The sequence below is a fragment of the Trachurus japonicus genome, chromosome 12 (assembly GCF_045865225.1).
Source record: "Trachurus japonicus isolate A0001 chromosome 12, Traja_1.0".
Classification (NCBI taxonomy): Eukaryota; Metazoa; Chordata; class Actinopteri; order Carangiformes; family Carangidae; genus Trachurus; species Trachurus japonicus.
In genome coordinates this window covers 9,046,620-9,072,088 of record NC_140918.1, presented here as the reverse complement: position 1 = coordinate 9,072,088, position 25,469 = coordinate 9,046,620, and the positions used below count along the sequence as shown (strand labels likewise).

At 43.3% G+C, this 25,469-nt stretch overlaps 1 protein-coding gene across 1 annotated transcript; it reads right to left on the bottom strand.

Moving 5' to 3' along the window:
• Positions 1 to 10,810: 10,810 nt before the first annotated feature.
• Positions 10,811 to 24,944, bottom strand: enc1 (ectodermal-neural cortex 1). The gene is made up of 3 exons (XM_085793011.1): positions 24,623 to 24,944; positions 16,967 to 18,782; positions 10,811 to 13,671 (listed from the first exon to the last, which is right to left on the bottom strand). Exon 2 carries the CDS (start codon positions 18,774 to 18,776, stop codon positions 17,001 to 17,003), a length of 1,776 nt encoding a protein of 591 aa, XP_085649137.1. The 5' UTR covers positions 18,777 to 18,782; positions 24,623 to 24,944; the 3' UTR covers positions 10,811 to 13,671; positions 16,967 to 17,000.
• Between the last annotated feature and the right edge of the window lie 525 nt (positions 24,945 to 25,469).

Below are 25,469 nucleotides of genomic sequence, written 5' to 3'. Positions count from 1 at the left end.
CAGGAGGAGGGGGGGGGCAAGGCAAAAGAATAAAACAGTTAAAATCCTAACCAGCTGTCAGACGTCCTGCATTACTCTGCTAATTACAAACTCTGTGGGCTCCCTCATCCCCCCACCCACCCACCGCTGTCCCAGCCTCACCTCTGCTCCATCTGTAAGCCCCGCCGTTTAATTAAGGAGGCTCTTCTAATTGATGAAAGAGAGTGAGAAATGCAACTTCAAAACCGCAGCCTGACTCAAAGTGCTCATAAAAATGCCGGGGAAAACTGTGAGCGAGCGTCGCAGGCAGGGCCCTCTACTCGGTCTCCTTCATTAGCCGCGGCCGGGGCTACCTTACCTTACATCAGCAGCACGCGTTCATTTATCAGCGTCTCGGTAAAACGCCGGCTCGTTGCCTCTGCCTTCAGTTTTTTTTTTTTTTTACCATTTCTTCTCTCAGTGAGGTTGTTTTGCTTTGCAGATGAAGGTCCTCGCCTGGAGTTGTTTGTTCAAACGTGCCTGTCAGAGTGAAAGCAGAGCTGACCTTTGTCTGACAGGTAGTTCCAGCGGAGCAGTGAGGGGGTCAAGCCAGGCGCTGAGCATCATGGGTAATAAAGAGTGTGGAGGATCACGTCTGACTGCTGAAAGACAACAGCCATCCAGTCATTTTATTTGTTTGTTTTGAAATTTAGAAGCTCACATGCGTTATTTTGATCTTATTTTGACAGATTGTATATTACCATTTCATGCCACTTTATAATTTAAGTGGATTGTTTATTTTTCAGCTCCAGTTAAGAATTTAAGTTTATGTGAAGATTAACCAAGTGGATTTCAAAGCTTGCTGCAACACTTTCAGTTGTGTATGAGAGTTTAACAGTTCCACTAAAGAGAGATTTACCTTCTGAAACTTTTAAATTACCTTAAATAATTGTATAATTTTAGTAGTAGGTTCGTTACCTTTAATTGTCGGTGCAAGCTATTTTTAGAACGGCGGAGCAGAGCCACGAGCTGCTCAGAGCTACGCTACGGAGGCTAATGGGATTTCTTGGTTTCCCTCATCAAACTTATCAAATACACAATCCAACAACTTCAAAACGCTCTGGTGGACAAGTTGTGACCTGCACATTCACCATGCTATGAGATAATAACGTAATGTTACGAGACAGAGTTGTTTTCGAGGTAAATACAAAGCCGTAAACAGACTGCTTGCTGAAAAACTGCCCCCTGACGGGAACGCCTCGAAAACAACTCCCGCACATAATAGTTATATCAATGCAATTCATTTATAATGTAATATGATACGTAGTAATACAGGGTACATTTTCTCAGGGATTTCTGACACCTCACTTTATATTTTGCTGATTCTCTGCCTTTTCCTATTATGAATGCATCTCTTTTACCTGTAATGGAGGATTTTAGATTATTGATTAGTACTTTTACTTATTTTATCACTGATTATTCCTGAATGATTAGCCTGACTCTAACCCAAACTTTTAACCTGAAAGCGTACATCCTCTCGCATACCATCATACTCGTTCCCTCTGTTGTCTGTTTGAAACGAGGAATGGAGGAAGATAACACACACACACACACACACAAACACACACACACACACACACACACACACACACACACCCGCCACCTCTCTTGTGATTTCCCTTCCTTAATTAGAAGGCTGAAGTTAATTGATTGTTTTGGCTTCCCATTCACGTCAAGAGAGAATAATGTTTACCGTTCAACAGACTTCACCCGAGCTATGCGACTTTAAAGGGGAGCGAGTTTACCCTATCAACCCACCTCAACCGCCTCCCCTCCCCTCTCTCTTTGCCCAACCTCAAACCACACCCGAGTGAAAATCCATATAACAGCAGAAATTGCAGGGCAAAAAGCCTTTGAGCCACACTGATTAAAAGACCCAACAGCCCCGTTTCAAAGTGAACGTAAACAATGTTATGAGCACATTGCCTGCAGTGACTCACCCCAAACTGTTATTACATCTACCTCGTGAAGCCGCGCGGCGTTTCATCTCTCTGCGGTTTTCAGCAATGAGATAAGCCTCGAGATCGCTGAGGTAAGCTAAGTGGCCTTAAAAGCATCCCTAAGCGGTTAATAAGTATGTACTAATGACCCCCAAACACATCTTATCAACATGAAAAAGCCTGATAAAGCTGCAGCACATCCAAAGGGTGAAGTGGTGTTTTGATTCGCAGGCTCATAAATCTGCAGCTGTCAGACAAAAAAAAAAAAATGAGAGTAGGTTTTCAGGACAGTTGCAGCATGCAGGTATTGAACCAGCTGTTTTGCCAAAGCAACAACAACAACAACAACAGTCCCCTTATCTCCACTCTTCATCTTCATCCCCTCATCAGACACCACCACCCCTTTTTAAAATCATTCATCTCTATTTTCAGGGGCTTCTGTTTTCTCTAAAGCAGCTTTTGAATTGCTTTTGTCTCAGGTACAGGTCTTTAGATATGAAGCAGCGTGACATGTCTGAGATCCAGCAGAGGAGGATTAGAAAACTTCCAGGTGCTTCTCACCAGAGATAAGAGGAACGGAGGCACCAGCTCAGTCTTGTTTACTCTGGGTTATGCTCATATACAGTGCCATGAAAAAGTATTTGCCCCCTTCCTGATTTTTTACTTTCTTGCATATTTGTCACACAATGTCAAACAAATTTTAATAGTAGACAAAGACGAAGATAGCCCAAGTAGATAAATGCAGTTTTTAAATGATGATTTCATTTATTAAGGGGGAAAAAGCCAATCCAAACCTACCTGGCCCCATGTGAAAAAGTAATTGCCCCCCTTGTTGAATCATGAACTGTGATAAACCAAATTTTTTGGAAAGCTGAGTTCAATTTCATTGTCCACACCCAGGCCTGATCACTGCCAGACCTGTTGAATCAAGAAATCATTTCAATAGAACCTGTTTGAGTGACGTGAAGGAGGCTAAAAGATCTCAAAAACCAAAACATCATGCCACGATCTAAAGAAATAAAAAAATAAATAAAACTAAATCATTGACAACTATCAGTCTGGAAGGTGTTACAAAACCATTTCTAGGACTACAGCAAACACCAGTGAATGAAATAATAATTTAAAAACTGCATTTTATATTTACTTGAGTTGTCTTTGTCTAATATTAAAATTTGTTTGATGATCTTAAACATGTAACTGCGACAAATATGCAAAAAAGTAAGAAATCTGAAATCTTTAAATACTTTTTCACGACACTGTACCTATAGGCTACTCTCTTGCTGACCCTGTCTCTTGTTCAGTCACTAATGTTTGTGAAGCAAACTTCTATGCAAAAGATTTCAGGGATGTGTTTGATGCAGAGTTTGACACTGGAGTCTGTTGTCCACCATCATCTGCACTTAAAATTGTCCAGTATTTTGGTTTTGGCCCAGTTACCTGCAGAACTAATGATGTCCCCATTAGCTGTACCTCTTAGTCGTAAGTGCTTTTTAGCAACTGTTAGCAGGCTAACTGTGAACATAACAAACATTACATGGCTAAACATCAGCATATTAGCATTGTCGCTATTTTGCAGTCGCACGCCAACAATGACATTTAGCTAAAAGCTCTGCTGTTGCTTGAAAGCCACTTTTTCAGTGGTCAAAAAAACTGCTAATGACCGCCAACATTTGTCATTCATTAGCAATGGAAAAAGGAACAATTAGCATTCAAATTTAGGGTCAGATTACTTTGCATTAGTCACAGGTTTATCAGCTCTAGCTTCGACTGGCAGCCTAAACACAGCACCCTGCTGAGTGAACCTGCTCATTTTTAAACCTTCCCCTCTTCCCCTTTGCTAGAAGAGTGTGTGCAGCCCTGAAATAAGTTTTAAAAACACACAGTCACCAACTGAAGCAGCTCACATGGAGGCCCCTGACGCTTTTACAGAAGTTTAGAGCACTTCTGTCCATAAAAAGTGTGACTTCAAAAAGCAGCTACCAGGGCAACTTTCCTGGACCTTAGACAAGTTCTGTGAATGTTTCAATGAGGCCTTAAAACAGTTTGTAATGCTGTAATTGTAATAAGTGGACATCTTTGGAAACTTTAGATAGAAGGTAGGGTTGGAGATCCTGGAAAAACGGTTCTAGTGGGCCACATTTTGAACATACACAAGTCCAAAGTCCAATCCCCTTTCCTCAGACTTCTCTCTGAAGCCACGCCTCCAGGAACATGCAACACTTGTTCAGCATTGGGATCACATCAAGGTGAAGCCGCAAAGGTGTCGGCCTCGCAGCACGACCAAATGTAATCCCGATGTAAGCAACGCAGCTTCCCACGATACTGTCGCGTGTCACAGCGCAGCATCGCTAACTTTCCACCAGCTTTTTCTCATGGCTCATTCACATTAAAGAAAAAAAAAGGAGAAAAGGTGTTTGCGCTCTTGCTCACTGTCCAAAAAACTCTCTTTCCAGGTGCGTAGGCCAACAAACATTTAGGACAACAGGAGGAAAAAGCTCGCACACTGATCAAAAATGGGAATGTCCACCAGAGAGATTGACGGATGCAGGAAAACATTCAATGGTCCATCAAAAACAACTAAAAAGTGAAACCATGGTGATAAAATAAAAACAAAGAAACAAAACAAAAGCAACTAAGACAATTTTCTTTTTAAACCAAGACAAATTACATTCACAGGAAAGAAAACACCTGACATCATAATAAACATAATAATAAAAGAGCTACATCATCACCTACCATACTTCAGTGTGGTACATTGGATTACTGTTATTGTCTTTCCGCGGTCATAACTTGTTGAAGACTCTGATTGCACACGCGTTTATCACGATCCAATTGACTTGAACGTGGCGTTCAATGATTGGATGGTATTTTTAAAGGATTGTCCGTCCCACAGGTGATTCACTTTTTTCCTTTTTTTGTGAAGAGGATTTCAAACAATTTAGTAAAAAAAAAATGCTCCGAAATAGGATCTCCAACCCTACTTTTAAGAAGATAAAAATGTCCAGAAATGTGAAATGTGAAACTATCCCTTTAAGTTTGTTGGTGTTAAAAGTCTGTGGATCAGTAGTAAGTAGTCAAGGTCAGTCACGTATGGCTTGCTCCCTCGTGTACCATTAATTATAGCACTTTCCTAAATGTCCTCATCTGATGGAAAATCTCTTCAGGTGATGTTGAGGCAGTAAATTAGCTTTTGGGCCACAAAGCAACCCAATCAGCAGGGGTATCTTCTCTCAGATAGCTTCCAATTTTAAAGATGGGGTCAGCGGGATTATCCGGGGAAGAGGCTGGAGTAATGACACAAGTGAGAGACAAAGGCACGGGTGGGGGGGGGGGGAAAGGAGGAAAGAAAATGAAAGGAGAAAGAAAAGAGGAGCCATTGTGCATCTGAGCAGACCTCCTCAGACTTAATTACCTCTCATTCATTTTCATTCAGCCCCTCTCACGATAACGCAAGGGGAAGGGGGCATGCTGTGGAGGATAAACAGAGGACTAATGAAGATGTGTTAGTCATGGAGAGGAGGGGTAAAAAAAAAAATTAACTGGAGGAGGAAAAGAAAAACTAATTCAAAAACATTGAAAGATAGGATATAACTTTTGTTTGTGCGGGGGTTCCACTGAGTGGGAAATGTGGGCGTGGCTGTTGTTTTACCACCAAGGAGTGTTTTGGTTGAAAAACTAATGCTTGCAATCAACTCAGAATAGTGAAAAACCCCTTGACCCCTCACAAGCTACTTAAGGCCAAATTAAACACTTCGGAATGTTCAAAAATCATGTTAGGAAATCCAGGTGGTGACAGCCAAAATAGCCAAAATAAACATACATGGGAATATAATTCAGGTTGGGATCATCAACATTTGTTTACAAGACATCTTGAAGATTGTAAAATTATAAAAGTTCGGAAAAAAATGTCAATGGGACGCATTGGGGAGGAGTTCCTGTGATAGAATTCCGCCGTTGTTTTAACTTTTTTTTGTGTTTTTCTGATTTTTTATGTACCACACATGATTTAATCATGGCAACCTTCATCTCTACCAATCCCTCATACCAAGACAAAGATGAAATGGGGTCAGCTGTCTCTGTAGGACGTATAGTTCAGGAGCTATATAGATTTAAATTTTTCATTTTTCACAGTCGGAAATCCAGGATGGCCACAAAAGATGGTAAAAAAAAACATGCATGGGACAATAATTGGCGCGGGGATCATCAAAAATCATTTACTAGACACCCTAAGGATTACAAAAAGGTAAGTTAGAAAAATATATCTTTCGGGTGCATGGGAACCCCCCCTGGCTACTAGACTATTTGAGCAAAAGGGGAGACAAAGAAGTGAAAGAATTCCACCTTCCAGACCCGGTAAACATCCCTGCTGCAGCCAGACGTCCCGCTGCAGGTTAAAAGACGCTCCGATAAGCGGTGGAAAATCTTGTGTGATCTGTGAGCCTGGCATGGCCCTCTCTGTAGCAGTCTAGCAGATGCTATTTTGTCATCAGTAGGCTATGTTATCTCCAGAGTCTGCCTCGCGGCCCTGATAAGCAGGGTCAGCCGCGGGGCTTTTTGGAAATGAGAGTAAACTTTTCCTTACGCAGTACGCCGCTCATAGCAACAACACTTCAATATTTCCATATATCGCATCCGTAAACAAATAAATAAAACACAACAAGGAACGACTGTGTGATGTTTAGAGAAAATTTATTTTTTCCTTTTTAACCCTCCTGTTCCTGTTTTCCTCCTGGGTCAAATTGGCCCAGTCGGTTCACTTCCTCCATCCTTCCTTCTTTCCTTCCTTTCCCCTTCCTTCTTTCCACAACCTTCCTTCCTTCCCTTCGTCCTTACTTCTTCTTCATTCCTCTTTTGATCCAGTTGACCTGGTCTGTTCCCTCCCTCCCTCCCTCCATCTTTCCTTCCTTCCCTTTTCCCTTCCTTTCTTCCTCCCATTGTTCCCTTTGTCCTTCCTTCCTTCTTTCTTTCCCTTCGTCCTTCCTTCCTTCCTTCCTTCCTTCCTTCCTTCCTTCCTTCCTTCCTTCCTTCCTTCCTTCCTTCCTTCCTGCCCTTCATCCTTACTTCTTCATTCCTTTTTCCCATTGTTCCCCTCCTTCCATCTATCTTTCCTTCCTTTTTCCCTTCCTTCTTTCCTCCCATTGTTCCCTTTGTCCTTCCTTCCTTCCTTCCTTCCTTCCTTCCTTCCTTCCTTCCTTCCTTCCTTCCTTCCTTCCTTCCTTCCTTCCTTCCTGCCCTTCATCCTTACTTCTTCATTCCTTTTTGACCTAATGGACCCAATCTGTTCCCTCCCTCCTTCCATCTATCTTTCCTTCCTTTTTCCCTTCCTTCTTTCCTCCCATTGTTCCCTTTGTCCTTCCTTCCTTCTTTCTTTCCCTTCGTCCTTCCTTCCTTCCTTCCTTCCTTCCTTCCTTCCTTTTGTCCTTCCTTCCTTCCTTCATCCTTACTTCTTCATTCCTTTTTGACCTAATTGACCCAATCTGTTCCTTCCCTCCCTCCCTCCCTCCCTCCCTCCATCTTTCCTTCCTTTTTCCCTTCCTTCTTCCTTCTCCCATCGTTCCTTTCGTCCTTCCTTCCTTCCTTCCTTCCTTCCTTCCTTTCCTTTCCTTTCCTTCCTTCCTTCCTTCCTTGACCCAGGAGGACAACAGGAGGGTTAAGTTATAAAAAAAAAAAAGTTAACTTTGAGCCATGAGAGGATCTTCACTTGAATTTCCATTTCTGGACGTCTGGCAGCGACACACTGGCCCCTGACTCAGTCCCTCTGCCCGAGGCGGCTCGGTCTTCAGCTGCCTGCCTGAATGCTGATGTAACTCAGAGGTCAGAGCGAGCACAACCCAGCGGACGGCTCTCTCATTTTGAAAACATCCCTAACATGATCACAGAGTCTGTTTGTGTGTGACTGTGTGTGTGTCTGGAATGGTTTAAAGCAGCTCCACCCTACATGGTATGAATATTTTTCTGTGGGAGGTTTGAGAGACTTATTCATCTCTGTATCCACCTACCTGCCCCTCCACCCAGCTGATGAAACCCCAACCCCCCCCTCCCCAAATCCTCGGGGAAAGGGTCGGCTTTGATCTGAACGCAATCCAGTGACAAAATATTTAATAAATACGTCATATCGAACACAAGTTGCTAAGTATCTCGAGGGCACATTGTTTGAAGTCATATTTTCCGAGTTCAGATAATGTTGCATTATGCACCTTTTTCATAGATTTGCAGTTTTTTTTTTTTTTTATGAACATGAATGTATTTTATTTATCAAAGACACAACTTGTCACCGAATCCTATGAATAAATCAAAACCAAAGAAGAATTGATCCTAGGAACAAGAATCACCTGTGTATCATGCAAGTGCGAGCTGCATCACTGATGAAGAGAGAAACCTAAGTTTAAAAAAAAAAATGAAGTTGATAAGATCCATTAAAGTTGTAAAGCTCAAAGTAAAATCGACTCTTAAAGGAAAAAATAAATTAATTAGTTTGCCTCAGGGCTAAAATATATTCTGAATATGATCAGAATACATGTGAATGTGATCGCATTTGATGGCCAAACTCTCTCTGTCTGCTTTGTTCCAACTTTGTTCCTGTGCTTTTACAACTTTAACATCAAGGTCTCTGATTATTTTCTTTTTGTGTCGTATTCTTCGGTGCCGTTGAGCTCCATTGTTGTAGAAAAGACTATAAATCTGTGGGACAAACTGTTGCACTTGGCGACCTTCATTACTGTGAACACACACATTGGTTTATTTTGACTCAATCTCACATATACTCTGTGTGTGTGTCTGCACATTTGAAATCATTGGGACAAATAGAGGATTTTTGGCTGATACCGATATTATGGAGTGAATAGTTCTGATAATGATCCCTCAAATATGGTTCAAGCACTTATAGATAAATATATATTGGAGGCTTAACAAACATTTTACCGTTTAACAATAATTAACTTCTATGATTCAAAAAGGCCTCAGTGCCGTACCGCAGTTAAACTCTTCCAGGTCCAGGACATCTTTTCTAAATTAAACCCAGACAGTTTGCAAGTTTGTCTGCAAAGTTTGAAAGGAGAAAACAAAGCGTTCACATCGGTTCTTATCAGCCAACAAGGAATACGTCGATACTGATGATGTGTCTGAGAAAGGTTCCTAATCATTTGTTCATGAAAGATCCACAACCTCAGGAGGAACCGGTGGGAACCAGTGGGCTGAGAGCCACAGACAGAGAGAGGAAGTCATAAAGTATTGAGAGACAGACTGACACATTGTTGTCTTTGGTTTTGTCCATGGGAATTGTTGACAGTATGAATAACACCACACCTACCTTTCTGCGGGAAAATATTCATCCTTGCATCTTTTTTTTTTTATGTTCCTTTTCCAAAATCTAGGTACGATGTCTAACTGTGACTAGACGTCTGCCGACTCTGACATGTTGGAGTGATGTGAGGATATGTGCAACTAATTTGCAGATAATTTTATTTGAAACCGTCTCTGTATGAGTGTGTGTGTGTGTGTGTGTGTGTGTGTGTGTGTGTGTGTGTGCATGACAGAGTCGCTGCAGAAGCGAGCGTTGCCAGGCGACAATGACATGTAGGTACATTGTTTTTATCACGCTCGGCCACACATGCACAGACTGCCCACACAGAACCGTCGACGTGAGTCCGCTCAGCCAAGCTCTGCATAAGCTAACAGCACCCAGAGGATTCACAGTGTTGAAGGGTTGAGCCGTCCGTGGTATGTTCAGGGACCGGGGTGCGGGGGCGTGGAGCCGTGGGAGGAGGAGGGGGGCGGGGGGGGATAAGACCCACTTCCTGGCGCACAGGAAATTCAACTTCCTGTCTTGATTAATGGGGGGGACTGTTGGATCACAAAGGGGGCACTGAGGGGCCTCCCACACACAGAGCTCCCATACTTCACCTTAGATGCTTTTTTTTCCCTTTCCTGGTTCTCAGTCAGAGAGCGCCTGAGAAAAAAAACAATCTTCTGACTAAACTTATCTTGATGAGATTATTTTTCTTACATCTCAGCACATATTGCGACAGCCTGACGATTGCTTGTTTACTTACCCAAGCTCCCAGTAACCCCCCCCCACACACACACACACACACACACCCCACACAGAGTATTTTGTTTGTGAATGCATGAGGGTCAGAATCCAGTAAAACTGGTGTTTCTCAACCATCGTCGTGTCACCGGTCAGGAGTCGTGTCAGGGCGAAGAATGTAAACAGTGAACAGAGTCCGACTGCTCGGGAGCTGCAGGAATGCAAGTGGCTCACTAATGGGATGTTCGAATTGTTACAAACCAGGACACGTCAAGATGCAGGAGCGCTGCTAACACTAACACACCGCTGGCGGAGCTGCTGCTGCTTCGCAATGTATTTCACTGATAAAAGAAAAAAAAAAGTGTGAGTGGGGGTGTAGAAAGTGAGAGGGGAGGCAGGCCATGGAGGGAGGGAGGGAGGGAAGGAGGGAGGGAAGGAGGAGAATAGAGTGAGGTGCTTTTTAAGATTTCATGTTCTCCTCCAGCCCCCACAGTTTGCAGATAAAGGTTGCCGTTGCCAAGGTGACTTGACAGAGAAAGGGAAAGTATCTGGCTGTGTTTTGCCTGTTCCTTGTGCAGGAAGCTTAGAAGCCAGAGGCATAGATAAGATGATTTCAGTCCCTCCTCCACAGAACAAAAGCTGTACGCATGATATACTGCCTTAAATACCTCAGGACACTTTGGCTGCTGTATTCACTCCAAAGCTGCCTAAATATGTGAAACATGCAGTAATGAGAAAGCACCCTAACGCTGCTCTTCCCTCCTCAAAAATCTGCACCATTACACCGCCGACGTGAGACGGACAAAACATGAGGCAGTGCTACACAGTCAAGAGGAAAAAACTCTTATGTTTATTAGCCATGAATTTCACATTGTGAAAAAAATCACATGTACAAAATAATGCCATAAAAATAGAAATGAAACTCTTACATGACAAAAAATGAAATAAAATAAAATAAAATAAAACAAAATAAAGAAACCGATGCACACTGACAGTGTTTTCTGTCTAATTTACATCATTATGTGAAGTGGGATACTGTGCTCCAATGTGAGCCAGCTGGATTTCCAGATAAAACAGAGAATAGCCGGAGAGCGCCAGAGAAGAAATGGGAAATGCCACTCAGCAATTAGGAGCAAATTGAAGGGGCATTCATTGCTCGCTGTTGTCAGGGAAACTTGTTTTCAATGGGGGGGAAGAAATGCTCTTATCTGATTGGTGGGGCCAGGGGAGGCTCTGTGTTCAGCGGCTGGAGGAGGTCGACCTTATGGAGCCACGAGGGTCTCCACAGATCGCCAATAAGAGGATGAACCTTTGGGCGGCTTAAGGAGCTGAGCACAGAGTTGTTTACCAATCGATTTCCAACAGATTTGGTTTGACGCATGGATCCACGAGGACGGACATTTGAAAATAAAAATATCTATATATATATACATACACACATTGCACCAAAACATTAGCTCTTACATTGAAATTCAATGAAGCCATTAATATTCAATTGTAATACGTCAATGTTCAGGTCACGTCGACAGACACACAGACAAAAAAACACTGATTAGAGTTACCAAGGATTTCATATGCACGTGTTTAGGACATTCTCACTTTTTGTTCTTTGAGAACTTGCAGTGTTTTTTTTGTTTTTGTTTTTTGTTTTTTTATGTGCATCATTAACACTATGATGAAAAAAGCACTGCGGTGTCTGCCCTTATCAATGCACAGCTTACTGGATTCAACTCTTTCTTAATGGTGAAGAGGACTGTGAATTAACACCACCCCCCAAAATGAGCCAAGTGAGCACATGCGACAGTCGTCCAGCTGTCCCAAGGACAAGGACAGCTGCACAAGACCATCACATTCTTAACCATGTCAGGGTTACTGTGTGACGTCCCTGCTAGTTGGGTACTGGGTCGCTTCCAGCAGCCTCAATCTGTTTTATGGGTCTTATCTTCTTGTTTTTGTCGGTTAAGTTTGAGCCACAACGGGCCAATTTAAGGCAGGTTTGGACTCAGGTTAGAGCTTAAAGTGAATACACCAGAAGTAAAATGATTATTTATGTCTTACAACCCCATTCAGTCTCATTTTGGGCAGCGACCCTGTGGCCTAAACTTGCTTTTACGTCATCAGTAATCGGAGCCATGCTTCCTCTTCCACCCGCACTCTGACATAACCGAAAACCCTGGGAGAGTTGCACCTCTGTCTCTTTGAAAAAAAAGAACAAGTTCCTCCTGGGAAAAGAGTGAACTGTGCAAAATGCAGCCCAACTGAGATCAAATAAAAACACAACACCTGGCCATGCATGACATAACCCAAACATACATTCACATACGAATGCAGGCAGAGAGGAAATAAATAGGATTAAACATATTAACATAACAGAGTAATCATTGTCATATAAATTAAGACTACATTGCAGCAAGTTTTTAAAAAGAAAACTGATTAATTCTCAGTTTAGGTTAAGGTGACAAGATTTCTGTGACCACAGAGAAGAGTTCATGCCAGTTTTACTGAATCACTATGAGTGGACATGCTCTACAAAGGCTTTATCTATGACTCAGCAAGCAAGCCGCCGCTTTAATCAGAATAACAGAAGCACAGCCGGTTCTTTTACAGCATTAAGTGAACAGCTGAATATGACAGTATCTTTTCTGAAGCGCTGCTGAATCTAAACGCTGAATGCCGTCCCTGTGTACGGTGCGGGTTTCGTTAACCGACACCCAGCGGGGCGTTAATGCGTAGCTGCAAAACAGCAAACATGTAAGGTCGTGACCCCTTCCCTCCGTCCCGAGGCACCTCCACATCCCCCGCTTCCCCCCTCCCCGACTTAAGGGCCACACCACGCACACACGCACAGATCCCCCTCCATCCTCCTCAACCTCAGCTGGTGTTAGTCATCAACACCTCGTGGCTCAGCATTGACAGCAAACTGCCAAAGCCTTCATGAGAGGAACACTCAAAGGCTTGTCTCTGCGTCTGAGCTGTTAGAAGCACGTCTTTTGAAAGAGGAAAAGAAAGAGAAAAAAAGAAGATATAAGGGGTCAAACAAAAGAGCTTATTAGAGGATGGAAGGGGGAGATTTGCTCCTTCATTGTGCCTTTTATAAATCGGCTGTATTCAGTCAAGCTGAGTTGCTTTGTCTTCTGCAGCACACCAATCATTGCATTCTCCCTCCCTCCATCTCAATAGGACATTCATCATGCTATACTGTACATTGCAGTCTCTGTGAAAAGAGTGAATTCGTTTGCTTCTTCTTCTTTTTTTTTTTTGTATCTTAGAGAAAAAAAAACATCAATACAGATCCTCACAAGCCTGCCATGACTAAATGGGGAAAAATGCAGGTTGTGTAACATTTCTGCAGTCCTCATATGGCAGCAGGAAAGCCTGATATGCTAGATGTCGACGAGCAGCAGCAGCAACAGCAGCAGTTTGTTTGGTTTGCTTGCGTGAGTTACTGCACTGTAGTAGGCTCTATGTCTCAGCTTCCTTCTCAGAAACGAGAGATGACATCATTCCGGTAAGAGCGTCCGGCCAGTCACGTCTCTGGTTCTTCTGCATCCTCGCAACATCAAGATGAATGTGGGTGTCTGTACATCACTGCTCAATGTCTCTCTCTTTTTTTCTTTTCTTTTCTTTTTTTTTTTAGAGCCTCTTCACAGTTAGGGTCCAGTGGATGATGCAAAATAGGGAAATCTGAGGAAGAGAGAAGAATGATTTGTTAGACAGGATAATATGACGTGTGAAAATGCCTGAAAGGTAACTTTTTCGATTATTCCCAGTACAGAAAAGTCAGGGATGTACCAAGGGTGGATGAAATACAAGTAACACCAGTAAAACTCAATGCAATCCAACATAATAGCTGTCGATTCAACGCCTTTCAGAACCTCTTATTTGTATTGGAAAGCTTTTTATTCACTTCTTATGTGATATAATACAACATCAACACAAACCGCAGGCTCCAAAATCACCATAGAAATGAGACAAGTACTTCTCGACACGGTCTCAGCAAGAATTTAAGACCAGAAGCGTTGCGATATTGTGTTTTATTTCAGAGTTACAACGTTACATTACATTAGATTTTACAGGTATTGCTGTATATCCGGCTAGACTAATAGATTCGGTAAATCCACCTACTCTGTTTCCATCCTCAGTACAGTCTGGCATTCGTCCAGCGTCTTATCTCCCCCTCAGCCTACTACACTTTTCACATTTAAGTGCATTTTACTCACAGAATTTCACTCTGACCTTTCCATTTTTAAAAGTGTTTATTTAATATGTACTTATCTGTACACCACAGATGGTTACAGGCTTGGCAGCTCTCTGTGTGTATAATATGAATGTAATATCATCAGCTATCTCTGTCTGGAGCTGGGTCTCTCACTTGCTGCTGGTGCTGGAGGACATACATGTGATGATGACAGAAAAAATAAACCCTGAGGAGAACTTTCTACCCAGCAGCAAATTGTATGGAAGAGAAATGTCACGTTGATGCTGAGGCTTTGATCCTAACTTTAAAGGTTGCAATCATCATTTCTTGTAAATTTACTTTGAGAGATACATATATTTTTTAAAAAACACTGTCGCTTGTGCATTTAAACTAGCCTACATCCTGATACCACGCTCATCATATCTGTTTGCTAAATAAGAAGCCAGAGCGAGGAAACAGTTAACTCAAATTAGCTTAATTTAGCTTAGCCTGCTTAGCACTAAATACTAGGAAAACAACTAAGGCTAACCCCTAACCCAAATCCACCCACCAGTAAGCTACCTCTACATTTTATCACATTATATTGTATTTGTTAGTTTGTTTGAACCATAAAAAAGTGTAAAAATGACACACTGTGCTTTCACAGGGTGTCAAGTGCCAGACTATTTCACGGCCAGGAGCAGCTACTTCCTGGAGGCTAACCTAAGCTGTTGTTTCTTCACTGACACTGGTGCATTTATACTACATCCTCTCAAATTAAATAACATGAAGTGTTTTAAAGATTTGGGAAGTATGTTTGCTTTGAGTAGATTATACAACTGTCATGTCTATATGCTAATTATGAAGCCATAGTCGGGAGACAGAATCTGCTTAGTTTGCTTAGCGCTTAGTAATGGGGAAACGGGGGGACAGCTAACGCTAATCCCTAACCAAAATCCACCAACCACCACTTCCAAAGCTCACTTTTTAACACATTATATCCTGTTTGTTTGTGTAAAAAAAAAGTGCTTACTGAGGCTGAGACTGTTATGTGCCCGACTATTTCCTGGAGTGTAGCCTATTAGCCAAAATATGTTAAAATGAAGTGAACAATGTATGTTAATAGGCTATATGTGATTCACCTCTCTTATGATAGTTTAAGATCACCAACCGGTTTCCTACATTATCATCAACAACAATAAAATCAGTGTGTTTCGTAAGTCAGTAGGACCATTTGCCTGACTAAAAGCTTTCCAACACAAAAAATTTAAAAAGGAGGAAGTGAGAATTGTTCCTCTGGGAAATACTGAGACCTATCTTTTTTTTTTTTTTCCTTCACAGCCACAGTCTCCTTCTGTGAGGTCTACCATACTTCCTTTCCCTTTCATTCCTTAACAGTCAGCCCTCTTTTCCATTCCTCCACATTTTGTCTCCACAGCGTGCAATGAGGAGACTGTCAGTTGCCATGACAGGCAGGCACGCTCACACACACATACACATACAAGAAAAAACAAATTCTGTATTAAATTAGTGGCAGGATTATATCCTTCACTGAACACTGTGTGGACTGGCTTAGAGGTGGTTCAAACCTTCAGTCACATCTCTCTCCCTTTCAGAGATGAGTCAGTGAAAAGAAAGGGAATAATAAGTCTTCAAAAATATTTCACCCTGTAGAGAGGAGGAACATCACTGTGTCGGAGCGGAGCGGTGAAGCTGCTCTGAGCTGCTTCCTAGTATTATTAAACAGGAGAGACTGTGTTCTGCCGGACAGCTGGGGAGTCTCACTACTTTTTCCCCTACTTTGCTTTCCCGGGAGCTGCCAACCATTTCAACAAATGGGCCTACAGCAAAGATAGAGAAGCATCACATCATGCATGGGTATGTGGCAAGGGGAGAGGGGGGCGGTGGGGGGATCGGTGTAGGGTGCAGGGGTTTGTGTGATGTGATGTGACCGGGACCCCGCAGCCTGCAGCACGCAGAAAGATCAGGTTTGCCAGCTGACTACACATGCTCCACAAACGTCCGGCCTGTTTATCGTCAGAGCAGGAGAGCAGGGTTAGAACGAGGCCAAGAAGACGTCGTAGATGGAGCCAGAGGAGATAGTGGAGGGAGATCCTCACTTCCCCTCTCCCGCCCCCCCTTCTGCCACTTCCTTCAGTCACCTCGACTTGTAATTGATAATGAATGGTTTCCGACACCGCGTGAGTCACTGGCTGCCTCCCTCCCTCTCGCTTTCGACGTAAAGACCATATCCTCAACAAAAGGAAGGCGACTGAGAGTGGATTAGCCTCGCCAGGGTGTTGTAGCCTGCTGGTGAGTGGCTTGTCTAATTGGCAGACCCCCTTTTCCCTCTTAGAGAGATTTCCCCCACAGGAGCAATAAAAGTATCCTATTCTCTTTCAATTACCCTCTCTGTCCTTCGGCCCATCCCCACAGCCACATAACTCACTTAACCAACGCACACAAGCCCCTATCAATCCCCCAAACGGTCCAGCCTCCCTCCCCTTCCTAGATTCTTCCTCCCCCTCTTCTCCTATCACTATTGCTTCGAAAATCCGAAAGCCTGAGGACTAAAATCAACACAGTAGAGGGAAAAATGTTGTCTTTTATATTCCACAGACACATATTCCTCCCTTTTCAAAACCTGGTGTCTACTCAGGTGTAGCCTCAAGCGGCCTCGAACAGGGATGAGGAGCAGGTCTTTCTGTCTCCACATACCCACATTTTATTTTAAAACTTGCAATCTTCAGCTCCTACCTAAGGATTTCAACTAAAATTTTCAGTAGTAGGCATTAAACTCACCTGATGAAAACGGTGTAAGCAGAGGGTCTCGGGCTCAAGCAGGCAGATGTTTCCAGGTGCTGACGAAAGCAGTGGGAATGAGCGAGTACGGCACAGTAGTGATGCTGTTCCAGGCGTCCAACGTGGGGTCGTAGCAGTCCAGAGTTTTACACCTCTGTGTGCCAAAGTACCCGCCCACCACGTACAGTTTGTTCCCCGATGCTACAGCCTGGCAGCTCATCCGCTTGGCTGTCACATCGCCCACTTTAGTCCACTGGTAGGTCTCGCTGCTAAACTTATACGCCGAGCACGCTGAGAACTCCGTATCCCCGCCCATGACAAAGATCTGGTTCCCGAGCACGGCAGCAGCTGTGTAGCGCCACGGTTGCGGGCAAGACGCGGGCACCGTCCATCGATTCTCCTGCGGATCGTAGCACTGCACCTTGGGCAGCTTGTCGTGGGTGACGCTGGTTCCTCCGAAGGCGAAAAGCTTGAGCTTGACGCTGACCACCGCGGCATTGCTGACACCTTCTCTCAAAGGAGCCACCATGGTCCACTTGTTCGCCACCGGGTCAAACTGCTCCACCTGTTTGAGCGACACCGACGGAGAGGCCGGGAGACAGCCGGTCGCTGCGGTGTGACCTCCCACCACGTACAGGCAGTGTTTCAGCTCCGCGGAGCCGTGGCCAAACCTGGCGATGAGCATGGGAGCCGCTTTGGACCATTCCTCGTGGACGGTGTCGTACACCCACACATCTTTGGACACGCCGTTCTCGGAGCCTCTCCCTCCGGTGATGTACACTTTGCAGCCGATGGCGCAGGCGCTGAACTCCTTCCTGGGGCTTGGGATGTCTGCCTTGGGGATGATTTCTTTGGCCTTCTGGTCCACCAGATACAACTTGTCGCACATGAAAGTCTGCCCTCCCAGAAGAAACAGGGCGTGGCTGGTTTTTCTAGGTCGAGCGCACGGGCTGTTGACAACGCCATCATTTTGGAGGATTTTCAGCTTACAGCGGATGGCTTCGTCCACCAGTTCCTTGCTCTTGGCCTGGTCGTTGATCAGCTCCTCTGTTGAGACGTTCTCCATCAGAAAGATGGCGGGCAGCAGGGCGAGGCGGACCGTTCTCAGGAGCTCTGGAAGATGGCAGTGCCTCCTCTCCAGGTCGTAGTTGATCCAGTTCAGGGCAGCTTCGTACACCAGTCTCTCATCCTCTGTCTCTAGCTCCTCGTGTGATAAAAGCTGGACCACCATGTCTTTGGGCAGTTGGAGGAAGTCCTCTGTCTTGCAAATGGCAGGGAAGTTGCTGAGGCACATGCCCCAGGAGAGCTCTGACAGTTTGGTGCACTGGTGGGCGTCAGACAGCAACAACATGCCAAGACAGTTAGAGGGGTGAAGGTTTCTCTCTAGGAATTCAGCGCAGGCGTCGCGGATGTCCTGAAACTCCAACATGTCCCCCGCCTCCAGCAGCGACTCTGCGTTCTCCTCGTTGATGACCACGCGTGACGAATACGCGTAATCCAGCAGGAGCTCTAAAACCTCGGGGTGGATGGAGTCGTGGAAGTCGACCTCGCTGGCCTGGCTCTCCCTCAGCCCTCCGCTGAACATGGCCTCGAAGTAGCGGCTGCAGGCGGCCAGCACGGCGCGGTGGCAGGGGAAGGAGCGGCTCCCGGCGTGAAGCAGGACATCCGTGAAGAGCCTTTGCTGCCGCAGTGAGTTGAGGTGCATGAGGACACTGTCGGCGTAGGAGGACTTGTGGAACAGGTAGATGTTCATAGAGCCAGTGCTGGCTCTAGATTTCCGGTTCTCATGGACGCACACGGACATTTTCATTGAATCCTGAAAGACAAAAGACAAAAGAAATATATCTCTTTAATGCAATGATTGATTTAAGTCAGTTATTATATCTGCTTGTAAGAGTTAAGCGGTACGATAGGATGAGAAAAAAAGCTTTCAGTCATAACAAACTGTAGGAGTTTGTTGTTGTCGAGAGACAGCTGAAGGAGAGAAATTAGGTCATTATAGTGTTTAAGACTTTATTATTCGATCTCCATCTGAATTCACACCTCCAGTCTCCTCCTCCACCATTGATCTGTCCAAGTATTTTTTCTGCCACAGATAAACAGTGTTCTTTCTATTATCCATTTCAAGTGTATGTGGCTTCGCACAAACAATATTAAGAAAACAACATCCATTCTAGTATGTTTTTCTACAATATTAAAGCCCCCTGAGACCTGAGGGAAGAATGTGTTTTATCCATTATATTTCAGATAATAAAGTGCAATGTATGCAGCTTTTGATATCTGTTAAAGAAAGAACGTGTAGGTGTTTTTTTCTTTTCCTATTTTGCATATAATATCTTTTATTTATCTTCTAACACATTCAGTGATGTAGCAGATGTAGGAATTTTCCATCCTTTTTCATCCAATGTCCACTAATTTGAAAGTCAGATGCAAAGCGCACGAGACACATGAGATGTTAGCATTCATGCAAAAGTGGTGTGTAATTACCGCGAATCAGACTAAATTATGTTGTTTATCAGACAGACTGGATTGTTTGTCTTTAGGATGAATCATAAAAAAGCAGTGTTTGCTGTGGGACTAACTCGCCTTATTGAATTGCATCCTCAGCTGCAACTATTGCACATTTGTTCTGTAGTGATGTCACTGCAGAAACATTACATTGTTCAGCCCTCATATCCAAAATATGATTAATGGGTGCATCTTTACAGAGAGTATTGCAGACAGTCCTTCCTAAAGATAGAAAGATGTACTAGTGGCATATGTAAAGAAATGGCGATCAGTTGTTTTCTCTTTAAACAGCAGGTGGCTTTTCTACTTTCAAATCTGTGTAGTATTAACTCCTCTCTAGTAGAGATGCCATGGTTTATAAGTAAAAAAAAACAGACGAACTATTTTAAGGCTCAGAAATGAACAGAATTTACAGTACTACTCAAAAGAAAGTCACTGCTCCCATCCTCACTGTCCTTCCCCTGTCCTTGCCCGCAGCTCACTTTCATTCCACCCAATTTCAAGACATGTCAAGTGCCTCCAGCACTCTATTTCCAGAGGAACTGAGTCCCCGTCTGACCCAGTAAATGCACAGCTGACAGATTCTTCAACCAGACATTTCAAGTTCTCCGCCTGCCTCGGGGTCTATTTTGAGGGGCAATAATTTGAGGTGTGAGAGAAGATGGATTGATCTTTACAGTAAAAACTTTCGCACTTGACTGTACTACCACAGAATCTGTGTTTTGGATCGAAAACAGGCTTGAGGTTGTTGTGGCATGTTTGTAGTTTCCTTTTAATTCTGCCGGGTGCTATAGATTCTGATGATGACTTTTCAAGGCAAAGGTGTTTTCGAAGTAGAAAAACATTCATAAAAAATTTTTCAAAACACTCCTGCAGAAAAATATACTCCCTCCACTGCCCATCTATCTGCTCAGTACATCACAAACACAGTGGAAAATAAACACGTTTATGGCTTTGAGGGCAAAACATTGTGTTTATGTTTGTAGAGTTTTATTTTGGAATAATTATTGTTGTGTTTCCCCCCCCCATGCTTGCTTGCCTCCATTGTAATCCACTGTGTGATAGACTGAGGTCAAGCTGACCTGACTCGCCTCCGTCACCGACATTGTTTCTCAGTTGGCGAGAAAATGTTTTACAAACCTCCAGGTGGTGAGGTTTTGATACTTGAAAAGATTGATTTTCACTTCAAGGCTGTGCGAGTTCAGAAGTTCCCAGGTGTCATAAATGATTCCTGTGCAACGCAGGCAGCTGCACAGAGGAAAGGACACTTTCCATTTTCTTCAGGTTGCATCATCTGCCCCAAAAATCCTCACAATGCCGCCTCATGAATACACAATCTAGCTCGAACCCTGCAGGCTCAAATGAAAGTCCAATGGGGCTTCATGGTGAGCGGTGTCACTCACACCGCTGGCTTCAGCAGAACTGTATTGTTACTTGTCATAAATACCAGGAACATGGTTAAATTCCAGTTAAACTAAACCCCAGGCACCCTGGTTTGGCGGCTGTGGTGCTGCTGCCAGTGGGGGAGAGAGAGACACACACACAAAAACCTGCAGCGTGTGTGTTGTTAACACACAATGCATTCAAGCCACTTGCATAGCATTTTAAAACTGGAGCAAAGGCTGTGCGGCAGAGTGGAGCGAGGTGTGAAATACAGCAGGAATGCGAGATAACATGGTGTAATTTTATGTGAACTACAGAGATAAGAAACGTACTGGTGTGGCTGCTTCATAAAAAAAACAGTGTCCATTTGTTTTCACGTTATATGTGCATGTGAGCTGATATGTCTTAAAGGAACAGTCTGTGTTTATTCACCTCCTCGCCCCTGTATTAGATGAGAAGATTGATAACATACTTATACTACACAGCAGCTGCTTCACTTAACTTATGGCTTCGTATACAGTAGCGGCATTCCAGGTCACATATATGAAGTCGTATTTCACAATAATAACAAGAGGAGGAATCTTATTTATCACAACTTGATGAAATGCAAACCCCAACCGCGACTTTGGTTCAGCAGGATTTATTGCATTCCAGCACTGACAGAACTGGCAACCCGTCATCTTCAGGCCTCTGGCTCAGTCAGCTATATGTAGACTCTCCCTGCCTGCTCACTCTCACCTGCACGCCACCTCCCCCACAAACACACACACAGACACACGCAGAATAATGATACTGCAGCTCGTGTGTTATCTAATTAAAAGTTGTAAGTGAACTGATTTGAATAAGTGGCCTTAATAAATCAGACTCCTAACCTGAGAGGTTTTCCATATGCTAATGATTAACATGAGGAAAACCTAAATGTGACCTTCATGTCTGAGATACACGGGCTGACATTCAGATAAACACTTAACACTGGCATTTCAAATCATGATTTTCTTCTCAGTAACGGCACTAAAAGACAACAACAACCTCCGATCGATCGCTGTTGTTTCAGTGCAGGTGATCTAACTCCCAAAGTGTAATCAGTTTCCTCTCAGAAATGAATCAAGGAGCCACGGTATTATCTCATCTTGATAATGGCACAACACGGCCCTGCTCTCAGAAACACCAATATTTTGATCTGCTGTCCAAATAAGAGTTTGATCCAAATCTTTCCTCAACCATCAACCGTTTCTATTCATCTATTCAATCATTTGATTTTATAATAACTTTTAATTTTTTACTTTGATTGCCTCGTCGTAGCCTAAATGATGATTGCATTCCTGTTTTATTCTGCTGCCCAGCAGCACAACCTTAAGTTCTGCATTTTTACCAAACAATAAGCCGAAGTTTTCCACAGTTTAACAAACTCTCCGACATGCAGTGAGTGCAGGAGAGCTGCAGAGAGAGAGAGGAGCACTAAAACAGATATTTCCCCTATTTGCATCTTAAAGGATAAAGCCTGGATTACCAAGCAGCAGTAGCCTGCAGCTCCTGAAAACCCTTTGTTCATACATTTGTAATTTAAATGGGATTTTTCCTTTGTTATAAATTTGCTTGTCCCCAACATTTGTCCAGCGAGGATGTTGAGTGTCAAAACTCATATAATCTAAGAAAAAAAAAAGTGACTTCAGAGTAAATTGATTCTGGTGGGAGATTTTATGTTTAAGCAGCGTTTTAGACAATAAACTACCTGTAATGTTGCTTCTACATAAATCAGGTCACTTGAACCACTAAACCCATTGTGTTACTTTAATCTGGTTATTCAGAGTCAACAGATTACAGTGAAAAAAAAAAAAACATCCTCAGTGCAACAAGTTGCCGTGAAGCTCCTGGCAACAGTTCGACAGACATAAACATCTCATATTTCAAAATTTGTGAAGATTATAAATAATTACTTTATAATTGGACTAATAACTTCTGCTCTAACCGAAAAGCCACGTCTTCAAGAGGAAAGTAAAAACTTAAATGTTGGCTTCTTCACCTTGATTTATAGTCAGGGATGAACAATTTCCAAGAAGAAAAAAAAAAACATCATTAAAGTGAATTTGCATGTTAATTTACATAATTTGTTTGTTTTATTTGCCGCCCTCTTTCATGAGCAGCTGAGTGAAAAGTTTTTGCAAACCAGAATTCAGCTGATTACCAGTTGTGATAGTGTGACTTGTTTTTCTTTCTGGCGTAATCACATTTCCTCATTCTTTCTCACGGGTGTATGCGTTCCACATTAACCTCCACTGTTCGACAGTTATAATCAAGAGTGCTGGTACGTGTTGTTTAAGACTAATGACGGCTGTTTGCATATTCATGTGCATGAAAATGTCAAATAAAATTAGGCCAAGTCTTTAATTACAGCACAGAAAAGTAATCACCAAACATGTTTGTTAGTGTTTCAGTGATTTTTCCAAGGAAAAGATGCTGCATCTGAAGATTTTTTGGACTCTTTGTTGGAAAAAAAACAAGGACATATCATTGTTTTTGACTGTAACTGATTACTCTATTGATCAAAAAATAACTATCAGATTAGTTCCAGCCCCAAAGCAAACCACTGGTCTCGATAATAATCAACCAGCGGAGCTCATGCAATTGTAATTTGTCCTTGGTCTGTGATTGATCTCACCACAGCCTTATTTTCTGTAACAGTAACAGTCGGTACATTCACACCAACGTGCCCCCGAGAGGAGGGGAAAGATGCCAGCAGTGTGAGTGTTTGTGTAGTGCATAGTGTGTGTGGCTGGATGAGGATCAGGATCTGGATGTGGATGGCTGTGTGAGAGTTTGTCATCCTCATCCCCCCCTCACAAAGAGCAGATCCGAGGGTACACAACCGGAAAGCACACATCCACACACACACAGAGAGAGAGGGAGAGAGAACATGGTTAAAAGCACATGCACGCAGCCTCTGGACTCTATCTGAGGCCTGGCTGGCTGCAGTCTGTTTAAAATCATTGCCAGGTGTTCACAGTCAACCATGGACTCAGGAAGGAGGGATGGGAGGGAGAGACTTCAAAAGTAAACACCAGGCTTATATGAGCCAAGTATACACATCTGCCACTTGGAGGAAAAAAAAGAGAAAGAAACAAGATGCAAAAAAAAGAAGAAAGAAAGAAACAAAACAAAAAACACACAACATCAACAAGGAGAAGGCAGAGCAGCAGCTATTGATCTGCACGTCTGCATCAATCTCCATCGGAATCAAACAGAATCAGATTTATGGTCTCACACACCATCTGTCCACACACATCCACCGCGAGGTTAACTGCATTTAATCCAAAAAGCCTCTCCCACTGAACAACAACAGATAAAGCTTATCCAATTATAGCCACATAAGGAAGAAGCATGCCTGTCACACCTGATGTCGCCTTTTTAAAAAGCGTGTGAAACATCCCGAGCATGCACGAGTTAGTATGCAGGAAGAAGCAGCAGCAGCACAAAGGAGGAGAGAGATAAGAGATCTGAGGGTGGTGGTGGTTTTAATGAGATAATAAAGACACGTTATAGTAATCAACGTGCTGTTTAAAATGACACCACCATCGCTATCAGCCACTGTCAGCAACAATCTTTTGTCCATTAGCCGGATTTCTTTCTGTTGCGCGCTCTCTTCTCTCTTCTCCATCATCAGGTGAAGAGGAGGAGAAGCAGCAGCTCTTTACATTATACTACAATAACAACAACAACATGTGAATAAGATGGAGCAGTGAGTGATTTATTATTTTTTAAATGTACCTCTTTGGGTGAAAGCAGGAGTTCAACTGTGTCCGCAGTCTCCCTGGAACATGCCACTTCTGACAGAGCCACGATGCACGCCTTGCGCTCGGGGGAGTGTGGTAACTCCGTGGTGGTTATCTCCGAAATGTTGCCGTCTGCTGCTCTCCACTATCTATCTTCCGCAGATTCCAGATGTTGTAGTGTTTTTTTCTTCTGTGTAAAGAGCTCTGTATATATTAAAAAAAAACAAAACACTGTGGCTTTGGTATCGGGGATGAGCTCAAGGTGTTTGGAGGTTTTTTTCTCCTCCTCCTCCAGCGCCGCGGCTTCGCTCCGGTGTGACTGACGGTCCTCCTCCTGCGCTCCCAGTCCTCTTTCTTTTCTTTCTCTCGTTCAAATCAATGGGTGTGTTTACTGTGGGAAGGGGGAGGACCGTCACCTCGTGCAGGAAATGAAGTGTGTGGTTGGTGGTGGTGGTGATGGAGGGGAGCAACCCCCCTAACACACAATTTGATGTGGATTCCTTTCAGGTTGAAGTACTTTAAAGACTTGAGTTAAGATGAAAAACAATTTATGACTATAGTGCACTTAGGGTGGTATGAAAAAGTTTAATACCGATGTGAAATTCAGCTTGAATTAATAAAAGTATAGAATTAAGTGCAACAAAAGTGCCAAAAGTAAAAGTGGCCAATAGTTACAACTGTCCCTGTTAAATATATGTGACCTACTACTGTATATGAGGCTGATTGTTTAAGAGGCTTTTGGATCAGGTCTGTTATTGTGATTAAGAAACACTGGTTTTATCTCAAATAATCCAACAATGTATTTTATAAACGTATTAGAAATACTCAAGTGAAGTACAAAC

Excerpts from the sequence above, each read along its gene's own strand:
- enc1 (XM_085793011.1), bottom strand. The coding sequence starts at position 18,776 with ATGAAAATGTCCGTGTGCGTCCATGAGAACCGGAAATCTAGAGCCAGC.